Source organism: Haemaphysalis longicornis, unplaced genomic scaffold (assembly GCF_048455015.1).
Source record: "Haemaphysalis longicornis isolate Haplotype H1 unplaced genomic scaffold, Haemaphysalis longicornis Haplotype H1 scaffold_16, whole genome shotgun sequence".
NCBI lineage: Eukaryota > Metazoa > Arthropoda > Arachnida > Ixodida > Ixodidae > Haemaphysalis > Haemaphysalis longicornis.
The window spans coordinates 1,825,346-1,836,697 of NW_027526266.1; the positions used below are offsets into that span (position 1 = coordinate 1,825,346).

At 51.8% G+C, this 11,352-nt stretch overlaps 1 protein-coding gene across 1 annotated transcript; it reads right to left on the reverse strand.

Annotated features, from left to right (window-relative positions):
* Positions 1 to 6,357: 6,357 nt before the first annotated feature.
* LOC144166190 (uncharacterized) lies at positions 6,358 to 10,593 on the reverse strand. Its single transcript, XM_077695786.1, has 2 exons — positions 9,438 to 10,593; positions 6,358 to 6,485 (listed from the first exon to the last, which is right to left on the reverse strand). The coding sequence occupies exons 1-2, from the start codon at positions 10,591 to 10,593 to the stop codon at positions 6,358 to 6,360; spliced, it is 1,284 nt and encodes a 427-aa protein (XP_077551912.1).
* Positions 10,594 to 11,352: the final 759 nt, after the last annotated feature.

Here is an 11,352-nt window from a genome sequence, read left to right on the forward strand (position 1 = left end):
GGCAAACCAAAGAATCTATCACGAGATAGCTTCGCATTCAACTACCGTCGTCATCTTCCCAGAGGGGAACCGCTGAAGAAGAAGGAGAAGAAGGCAAAGCTGCGAAGAGGAAGGCGAGTACGTTGCTCTCAGGCGGTGCACCAACGTCAACGACCTTTACCTCACCAACGCTGAAGGAGACGACTGATTCTACCACAGAGACAACATCGACAAGGACATGGTGGACCACTTTCTGCACCTGGATTGGCTCTTCAATGCGTGCGAAGTTTGCGACGAAGCTTCTGAATTATGCGCACAATCCGAGATGTATTTGCACGGCCTTTTTGTCTATCGGCCTTGGGAAGTTCCCAACGGCTAAAGTTATTTCCGGGTCCGGTAGGACTCCCGTGGAGTTCACGACGTTGCCCGAAAACGTGAGCTCCTCGTACGCGAAACGGCACTTTTCAGGCTTCAGCGTTAACACCGACGTACGAATGGCCTCGAGTGCAGACTCCGACCGTGCAAGGTGTTCGTCGAAAGTCCGGGCGAATACCACTACGTCGTCGAGGTATACGAGGCAGGTGTGCCACTTAAGGCCAGCTAGCACAGTGTCCATGACTCTTTGAAACGTCGCTGGTGCTGTGCACAGCCCGAACGGCATCCCCTTGAACTCGTATAGGCCGTCTGGTTTTACGAATGCAGTATGCTATCTGACTCTCTCCTCCACTTCAATTTGCCAGTAGCCGGTCTTCAGATCCATTCATGAGAAGTACTTCGCATGGCAGAGATGGCCGAGGGCGTTGTCGATTAGTGACAGGGAGTACACGTCCTTTTTGGTGATTTTGTTCAGTCACCAGTAGTCAATGCAAAACCCAATGTGCTGTATTGTTTCTTCATCAGTATGACAGCAGCCCAGGGGCTCTTCGATGGCTGTATAATGTCGTCGGTGAGCATTTCGTCGACTTAAGTCCGGATGGCTTCCCGCTTGTGTGAAGAGACGCGGTATGGTGAATGTCTGGTAGGTCGGGCTCCATCTTCAGTTATTATGCGGTGCTTCGCTAAAGGTGTCTGACGTAGTTTTGAGTTCCACAAAAAACAATCCCTGTAACGACACCGCAAAGCCAATTATTTGTTCCGTTCTGTTTGCGGTAACGCCAGAATCATGTCGAAGGGATTTAGAAGCTTGAAGGTATCGTCGGATGCGCGTTCAAATTCGGCAACCGCGAATTTGCTTCTTGCATTTCTTCGAGGAACGCAATTGCAGCGCCCTTGTTTAAATGCTGGTACTGCTCGGTGAAATTAGTGACCAAAACGTGTGATTGGTGTTGCTTTAACGCGCAATGCCTCTTGCGACAGAGACACCGCAGCCGAGAAGCAGCCTTTGGTCACTCTCTACAATATCGTCGACGTCAGGAACCGCATCTCCACAGTAGACGCTGATCATCAACCTTGCGCGGTGTACCAGGGTGACATGATGGTCGGCGATCCTTACAGCAGCACGGTGTTTGGGGTTCGGTTCCGGCGTCATGCAGTGATCGGAGGATAATGTTATATACTTGGCCTGCAGATCAATCATTGCACCATTGTCCTGCAAAAAGTCCATTCCGAGAATTACGTCGAGCGAGCAGTTAGGCAAAATGACGAACGCCGTAGGGTACGTTGTGCCGTCTATGGTGACGCGCGATGTGCACGTTCTACTTGGCGTCAGGTGGTGGCCTCCTGGTGTGTGTATGTGCCGACTGTCCCATCTGGTTGTAACTTGCTTTAGCTTAGACACGAATGATGGGCTCATTACTGAGTCGTCAGCACTCGTGTCTATGACGGCGACTACATCAAAGCCGTCGATGGACAGCTGAATGTGCGCCGCCGCCTTCCTCGAGTTCCGGGTGCGTCGTGGCGTCGTATGTCTGCTTGTACGTGTTGACGGGCGGCCACTATGCGTCGCGTTTTCGTCGTATTGGCAGCAGCAGGTGCGGTCATGTCGGGTACGCGTCACGCCGTTTTGCTGTCGTCGTGTACGGGAGTTACGTCAGGGTTAGATGGGGTCGTCGGGCTGAAGGCATGGTATTCAGTGAGTCGCTGCGTCGTTGGAGGGTTTTCATTTTTCCGCGGCCGTGCAGCTTTTCCTCCAGACGTTGCTGCTTTTAGTTTCCCCCGCGTGGGCTGGGGAACCTTCCACGTGAGCAGTCAGCAGTGCTACAGTGGTTCGGCGACTGGTAAGGGTAAGGCGATGGTGAACGGTTGAAGCGGGCTGGTCCTCGGTTGGTGTTGGAGATGTATTCTTCGATCTCAGTAGGGCGCTGGCCGGGCCGGGTACGTGGGGTGTCGACGGAGAACCCTCGCAAACCGAGCCTCTTGTAGGGACAGCGATGGTAGATGTGGTCGGCCTATCCGCAGTTGTAGCACAGCGGTCGATTATCGGGGGTTCGCCATACGTCCGCTTCTTCGGCGTCTGGATTTGGGCTGCAGGTGGTCATACGGGCGCAGTGGACGGTGGTACGGCAGGGATTCTTGACGACGGGTTGAAGGAGGGCGGGGTCGACGAACAGCCGCGGAGTAGGTCATGGCTTGTGGTTCGCGGGGTGCTTCCGATGGCGTAGAAGTTCCCAGTGCGTTTTGGACTTCTCTGATTACGTTTGTCAGGGAGGCGACTTGGGGTTGCGGCGTGGTTTAGAAAAATTGTCTGAGTTCTGAAAACGGGTTGAGTGGTCGATCGTACTGCCTCGAACGGATTTCGAGTGTCCTCTCTATCATCGCAGCCTCGATTACGAACTCAGCGACGGTTTTGGGGGGTTTCGAAGGAGTCCAGCGAAGAGCTCTTGTTTAACTCCCCGCATCAGAATGCGCACCTTCTTCTCTTCTGCCATTTCGGAGTCAGCTCGTGGGAAGATCATCTTCATGTACTCAACGAACACCACAACACCTTCCCTAGGGTCTTGGATTCGCGTCTGCAAGAACAGCTCAGCTCATTCTTTCTGTACGACAGTTGTGAATGTTTTCAAGAATTCCGCTTTGAACATGCTCTATGTTGTTAGCGAGCTCTCGTGATTTTCAAACCAGTCTTGAGCCGATTCTCTGAGGTAGAAAAACACTTGCCTGAGAGTTTCTTCATCATCCCATCGGTTGAAACTTCGGACGCGCTTCAGCTTCTCCAGCCACTCTTCGGGGTCTTCACCAGGGAATTCTCGGAATGTTGGGTGCTTCCGAAGTTGCTGCCGAACGACGGGAGGATTGGCTTGGTTGACCATGTTGCTGGTTGCGACATCTTCTTCACTTTCTTGGGTAGTAGAACGAGCTCGGGTGGTAAACCTTGCAGGCGGAGGCTGGCTCTTGTTGGACTGGCTTGGTGGCTTCCTGAGGTTGTACGGCGCATAAAGGGTGCGTACCCCGCTCCTCTACCAGATGTCACGAAGTCAAAGATGACGCAGCTGTCTTCAAGGGAAACAACTTTATTGGAGCGAACTTGTGCTCCCCTAGCAATTCAAAGAACACACAGGCGGGGAAGCAGCAGTCAACAAAGTGACGTGCTCAAGCGAGCGTCGCGGATTCGAATGCCACGGCGTGTGCTCCGCAGACTTTTATCTTTGGGCGCGATTTTTACTGGAACCGTCGATTTACATCCAGAACATTATAGACCAAAGAAGATTATTCTGGGCTAGTTACGTTAGGGCGAAACAGTCTGCCTATGTGAATGAGAGAGCCCGTGCGGCATAAAAATAAAGAATGGAAGACGCGCTTCTTTTGGGACACAAAACAAACCCGGGCGTGGCCGGGAAGTAAAAACAAACAATAAACCAACCCATACATGGTTCACGGAAATATCATGTTTTGCTTCTCTGATAGCTCAAAGTTGGCTTTTTCTGCTGTTTAACTGTCTCTGTGGGAATCCAGTTTAGAGCTGTTCAACAGCATTGCATGTTTAGTGTTGTTAACTTTTTTACACATTGAGAATGCCCCAAAAAGGTCAAGCAGAAAGGGAATAATCACTGTAGCATTAAACATCCGACAACACAAGGTGCAATGCAGCCTTCCCAAAGAACAAAAATACACTGAATCACTTTTATACGAGAAAATCGGCTCAATGCCGTGGAAACGCTTACGGCCACACCATCCTAGTTGGAAATCATGTGCTGGAAGAAAAAAATGCAGAAGTTTTTTCCTGACGCTGTAGGGAGTCGGTGATAGGCCATTTCAATGTTGTGCATGCCGAGGAGCCGTTCGTTGAATGTAGTAAGGAGGGTTAAGTCTAAGTTTGTTGCTGATAAGTTGCCAGATAAACTTTCTACCTATTTTCTGGTGTGCACTGAGTGTTTCCATTTCGTACCGTTTGTTGAGATTAGTTGGTGTCTTTCGTATAATGTTTTTTTACATAAAATCCCGAGCTTTCAGCTGCATGATTTCCGGTGCGAGAAAAGTATTTGCTTCTACGGGACCCAGACTGACCCTCCGTATTTCAGTCTTTCAATCGAAGGGTATGGGTGGATTTTATTACTCTGCAAACCAAATTCAGGTTGTGCCTAAGGAGGCTAAGAAAAATAAACGGTTTAATTGATTCAATTTGATTTCAAGACAGACCTTGAGAAATGAGGAAGCAGAGAAATGGAAAACATGCTACTTCTAAGCTAATGTTTTTTTTACTATCATAGCGTAGTACCTGAAATCGTGAGTCTCACACAGGGTCCGTACCGGCCGCCCATAGGAAGAGGAACCTATCGTTGCCCGTAATATATTTAAAGAGAATTACTTCACCGCTTAGCTGCATATTCCACTGTTTGCACTATTGCACCATGTTAACGAGGCTAGAAGTAAATGTACAAGATCTCTTTGGACCGTAATTTTTTTAGAAGGAACGGCATGAACCCCAAAGAAATATGATTTCTGTTGCAATTATATAACTATGTCAACACCATATATAAGAGACCGTAAAGAAAACAGTGTCCGAAAAAAAGTTGGGGCACTTCAAGTGGGACAAGTGGAGAGTAAGAACAGTTACCGTCAAGACTTACATACTCCGTGTTGGTGGATAATTGGGAAGAAATACAAAAGTGCTTCGAATGCAACAAGCCCGATCGCCTGTAGTTTGTGCGTGAGATGTGCGTGTGACACAATGCCAAGGGCCTTCAGCCTTACATCACCTACAAAGATTACTGCAAAAACGAATAGCGGGTAGTTGGTTTGAAATAGAAAGCCCTTTTTTTAAACGATAGTGTTAGCTTGATAACAAACCATTACAATTCTGAAAGATATTGTAGCGTAAACGTAGCAACTGGTCAACAGTAAGGGGAATAGTTTAATAAGAAAGAGACCAAAAACCCTAGAGCAGACTAATGGCGTCTCTGCTTGCTGAGGGAAGCCCGCGCGAGAGAGAAAAGTCCTCTTCCTCCTTTAGCCGGGGTGTTCCCGTGCACACCCAATCTCGCGCGAACGAGGGATTGACGGCACCGCCCTGCGCTTCTTGGGTGCCTCAGAGTTGCCTTCTAATGACTTGACTGTGGCATTGCCCCCCTCTTCGGAAGAAGCATCGTCTCGATGCTCGAAGTGCGGGTCACCAAGAAGTAATAGATGACGGCCCCGGAACGAGATAATGGAGTGCTTCATTGCCGAAGGATAACCATCACAGGGATTCGGCAGGGAAAACGTTCAGTCCATCAGCACTGTAGAAGACATGGCTAGTCTCTGTCGTAGTACGGTTTCATTCGGACCACGTGCACAACCTCTGGAGTTAGCCTGACGCGTCGGGAGCAGGGTGCCCTTCCATAAGGTGCCACTTCATAGTTGACGTCGCTGAGGCGGCGAATAACTTTATATGGCCCGAAGTACCGACGAAGCAGTTTCTCAGAACGCCCACGCTGTCGAACTGGTGTCCAAACCCAAACCGCGTCCCCTGGTTCGTAGAACACGGCCCGCCTGTGCTCGTTGTAGCGAGCAGCATCGGACCTTTGCTCCCGTGCTAGCTGGCGTGCTTCCTCGGCTCTTTGCACGAAATAGTCGGCGTCGCCGTCTTCATCCTCATGGACCGGAAGCATGCTATCAAGTGTCGTAGTGGCAGTGCGACCATAAACCAGCTGAAATTGAGTCATGGCTGTGGTCTCCTGAACTGCGGTGTTGTACGCGAAAGTTGCGTATGGCAAGATCTCATCCCACGTTTTATGCTCGACGTCGAAATACATTGAGAGCATGTCGGTGAGGGTCCTGTTAAGTCGCTCAGTCAAGCCATTCGTCTGCGGATGGTAAGCAGTTGTCCGCCTGTGAGATGTGTGAGTTAGTACCATGACGGACTGCATGAGGTCAGCTGTGAAAGCAGTGCCCCTGTCCGTTATGACAATCTGGGGAGCTCCATGCCGTAAAACGATGTTGTGGACGAAGAACTGAGCTACCTCAGCCGCAGTTGCCCTTGGGACAGACGCTGTCTCCGCGTACCGCGTGAGGTAGTCGGTCGCCACCACGATCCACCTGTTCCCCTTCGTGGAGGTAGGAAATGGGCCCAGGAGATCCATGCCTACTTGCTGGAAAGGGGACATCGGTGGTTGTATTGGCTGAAGAAGCCCTGCTGGTTTCAAAGGCGGAACCTTCCTCCTCTGGCAGTCGCGGCAGCTCTTGACGTAGTGCTGAACTGTTCGCAATAGCTTCGGCCAATAGTATTTCTGGCGTATCCTCGCCAGTGTACGGCTGACACCCAGGTGCCCCGCCGACGTTTCGTCGTGGCAGGCGTATAAAATTTCCTGCCGCATCGCTGTTGGTACAACGAGTAAAAACGCATCCGAGCTATTGCTGAAATTCCGCTTGTACAACACTCCGTGCCGGAGGCTAAAGGACGAGATGTTGCGGGCAAAGGCGTGCGGAATTTGGGCATTGAGACCTTCCAAATACTGAATGACAAGAAGCAATTCAGGGTCCTCTCGTTGTAGTTGGGCCATTTCAGCAGGAGTAACGACTCCGAGAAAGGGGAAGTCTTCGTCGGTGTCTGGGCTTGCCGACTCGACAGGTGCCCGTGACAAGCAATCAGCATCGCTATGCTTCCGCCCGGACCTGTAAACGACCGTCATGTCGTACTCTTGTAGGCGGAGACTCCATCTGGCGAGGCGTCCAGATGGGTCTTTTAGGTTTGCCAGCCAGCACAAGGAATGGTGGTCACTGACGACAATAAACCGCCTGCCATAAAGGTACGGCCGGAACTTGTTGATGGCCCAGACGATGGCAAGACACTCTTTTTCAGTGGTGGAGTAATTCATCTCTGCCTTTGATAGACTGCGGCTGGCATAGGCTAGAACTCGCTCGGCTCCGTCCTGCCACTGAACGAGGAGTGCGCCAAGACCGACGTTACCGGCATCGGTGTGGATCTCCGTATGTGCGTGTTCGTCAAAATGAGCTAGTACTGGCGCTTTTTGTAGCCGGTCCCGCAGGTGATTGAAGGCGACTTCTTGCTCTTCTTGCCATGCGAAAGGCACGTCGTCTTTTGTCAGTCGCGTCAATGGTTCCGCCAGGTCAGAAAAATTCTCTACAAAGCGTCTGTAATAGGCGCAGAGGCCTAGGAAGCGCCTAACAGCTTTTTTATCGGCTGGTCGGGGGAAGGCTGCTACGGCTGCCGTCTTCTCAGGGTCTGGTGCGACACCGTCTGAACTGAGGCCTTTGTCCTAGGAAACGCAGCTGTTTGTAGCCGAAGTTGCACTTTTCAGGTTTTATAGTCAGACCAGCTGACTTTATAGCGTCGAGAACTAGTCGAAGTCGTTGTAGGTGGTCATCAAAGGTGGCAGAAAACACGACGACATCGTCCAGGTAAACTAGACACGTCTGCCACTTTAAACCGGACAAGACAGTGTCCATCATTCGCTGGAACGTCGCGGGTGCAGAGCAGAGACCAAACGGAAGTACTTTAAACTCATAAAGCCCATCGGGTGTGACAAACGCAGTCTTCTCGCGGTCTCGCTCGTCAACCTCAATCTGCCAGTACCCACTTTTGAGATCCAGAGAGGAGAAGTACTTTGCATTACGCAGTCGGTCTAAGGCGTCGTCTATTTACACGATTTAGCTTCCTGTAATCGACGCAAAATCGTAAGGTTTTGTCTTTCTTTTGGACCAGCACAACAGGGGATGCCCACGGACTTGTCGACGGTTGAATCACGTCGTCCCGTAACATTTCCGTTACTTGGGTCCGGATGGCTTCTCTTTCCTTATAGGACACGCGGTAGGGATGCTGGTAGACTGGCTTGGTCGTTTCGTCGACGATGATGCGATGTTTGGCCACAGGCGTTTGTCGAACTTTCGATGAAGTAGAGAAACATTCGCGGAAATCCTCGAGGAGGGCTGTCAGCTGCCGTTGCTGCTCTGCCGACAGGTCAGAGCTGATGTGGATTAACCCGACAAAGTCTTTCGGAGCCGATGCGTCATGCCCACCTTCTCCCACAGTGCAAACTTGTGCCGCTTGAACGAAATCATGCGAGGAGGCGATGGCGGTGCCTTTTGGGACGTGTTGAAGCTCGTTCCCGAAGTTTGTCAGCACCACATTCGCACAGCCGTTATGCAGGCGGATAAGGCTCCTTGCGACACAAATTTTTCGTTCTAAAAGCAAATTCATGTTGCCTTCCACTAGCCGTTCGCAACTTTCAGCCACGTCCCCCTTAACAAGGATCAGTACGCTGCTTCGTGGCGGTACCACAACGCTGTCGTCCACTACGCGGAGGGCACAGAATTGCCCTGCTTCTGAATCGTTTCTGCCGATGGCTCGTTCGGTGGAGAATGTAACGGTCGATGTCTGTAGGTCGATGATGGTGCCGTTCTTTTGCAGGAAGTTCATACCCAGTATGACGTCCCTCGAGCATTCCGGAAGTACGATGAAATCGCCCACGTAGGTGTACCCCCGTATAGTAACCCTAAACGTGCATTGGCCTGTAGGGGTAACCAGGTGACCGCCTGCCATGCGAATGTGAGGCCCAGTCCACTGCGTCAGTACCTTCCTCAGCTCTCTTGCCAGATTGGTACTAATTACCGAGTAATCCGCACCTGTGTCCACCAGCGCAGTCACGTCGTAGTCATCGATACTAACGGCAAGGTCACATGTGGCTCTTTTCCCATAAGGTTCTAGATGCGTCGGTTCCGATGTACGTCGTCGTAAACACGATGAAGGATCTTCGCTGACGGTCTTTTCAGCGGCCCCACCTCCAGAGGTCGCTGGTTTCAGTTTTCCCGATTGGGGCTGGACGAGCGCCGCCCAGGCGAGCTAGAGGAGAGACGAGGGCTCGGCGACCTGTAACGTCGGAACGATGCTGGCGTGGTTTCCGGGCGAGAGGGAGCGCGCTGCGCGAACAGGTACTGTTGGATTTCGGCAGGTCTTTCACCGTTCCGAGGCCAGGGCGCGTTTGGAGGGAAACCTCGAAGGCCAGCACGGCGGTAGGGGCACGACCTGTACAGATGACCAGCCTCCCCGCAGTGGAAACACAGTGGTAGCCCGCCCGGCGCACGCCACACGTCCGTCTTGCGTACGGCGCTCCGTCCAGCAGGAGGGGCTGAGCAGTTTCCAGGCTGGCGACGAATAAAGACACCAGCAGACGACGGGGCGTACGCGCCGGTAGTAGCAACGGCGACGTTCGAAGCAGCGTACGTAGGGGCTTCTTGCAGAACCGTGGAGTATGTCGTCGCGCTCTCCGAGATGCGTGAGGGCGGCGGCATGTCGAGGTTCACCGGTGGTTGAACCGCTTGTTTAACCTCCTCTTTCACGAGTTGGGTCAGAGAAGCGTACGTCGGTGAGGCCTGAGGCAGTTGTAGGAGGTGAAGTTCCTCCCTAATCACTGAGCGGATGAGCTCCCGCAACGTGTCACGACTGGTCCCCGAGGCCGAAGCAAACACGTCCACCGACGCGCAAGCAGGGTGGCGGTCGTATTGTCTGGCACGCTGTTCTAGCGTCCTTTCCATCGTCGTCGCTTCCGTAAGAAACTCAGTCACGGTACGTGGGGGATTGCGCACAAGCCCAGCGAAAAGCTCCTGTTTCACACCTCGCATAAGGTGACGAAGCTTTTTATCCTCAGCCATGCTCGGGTCTGCACGTCGGAAAAGACGGGACATCTCCTCGTAGTACATCGAAACGCTTTCATTGGGGCCCTGGTTTTTGGAGCGCAAAGCGGCTTCAGCCTTTTCTTTGCGGTCACCCCGGGCAAAGGTCTTCAGAAATCTTCGCCGGAATTCATCCCAGCTTGTAAAATCTGCTTCGTGGTTTTCGGACCACGTCCTCGCACCGTCTTCCAAGGTGAAGTGCACGTCACGCAGCTTCCGCGCTTGATCCCATCCATTAAATCTCGCGACCCGCTCATACAGCTCAAGCCAATCCTCCGCGTCTTCGAAGGCGTCTCCATGAAAACTTGGAGCCTTTCGCGGCTGTTGGAACACGCACTGACATGGCGTAAGGTTGTCGCTTGCCATTGTTGGGGCCGTAGGGTGTGCCGCTGCTGCCCTGGATGTCGCCGCTGCTGCCTTGGATGTCGCCGCTGCTGCCCTGGATGTCGCGGGCAGAAGTCCGTACTCAGGCGATGCACCTCGAATCCGACGACTGGTGCGTTGATGAATGGGCGCCAGCTCTGTTTCACGCGCCCGGTCTTCAGAGGCGGTGTCCTCGCTGTGCATGCGAGATTCGCGGCTGGTACCCGGCTCCTCCACCAAAACTGTAGCGTAAACGTAGCAACTGGTCAACAGTAAGGGGTATAGTTTAATAAGAAAGAGACCAAAAAGCCTAGAGCAGACTAATGGCGTCTCTGCTTGCTGAGGGAAGCCCGCGAGAGAGAGAAAAGTCCTCTTCATCCTTTAGCCGGGGTGTTCCCATGCACACCCAATCTCGCGCGAACGAGGGATTGACGGCACCGCCCTGCGCTTCTTGGGTGCCTCAGAGTTGCCTTCTAATGACTTGACTGTGGCAATATAAGTGTAGTTCGCTATACTGTCGGCCGATATTTTATTGCGAAATTACGTGAATAAAATTAAACAATACGCATCAAAAATTATGGCGTCTGCCCACTTCTAACAGGGTACTATCGGCAGAAAAATTAAACGGAGCACCGCTCAGGCCATGAAATTTCTTGCAATATACACTAGAGAGGAATCTGGCGCTCACATCAAGCCCGTCTGTGTAGTCATGGGCCGCCATTACATCATGCGCTCGCCTTATTTTCATCATTGGCTTCGATTGAAATGTTTTAGTGGCCGTATATTCGAACACAGTGCAGCAAAAAACTCAAAGAATTTTTCAGAATTAGAAGGGGAAATAAAACCGGCTGTTTTAAAGGTAAGGAAAAGGCAAATCATATTTTTCCAGGAACGGTTGCGCCTACTATTTTGCAGGCCAAGCTGGTAGTTAACAGCAATGTCAATATTTTGGGAGGAAACTCA

Bases quoted from the DNA above. Each gene is read 5' to 3' on its own strand.
- LOC144166190 (XM_077695786.1), bottom strand. From the start codon at position 10,593: ATGCACAGCGAGGACACCGCCTCTGAAGACCGGGCGCGTGAAACAGAG. The intron at 6,486-9,437 runs GTGCGCCGGGCG...TCCCCTTTCCAG, and splicing joins ACGCAAGACGGACGTGTGGC to CAAGTAGGCATGGATCTCCT.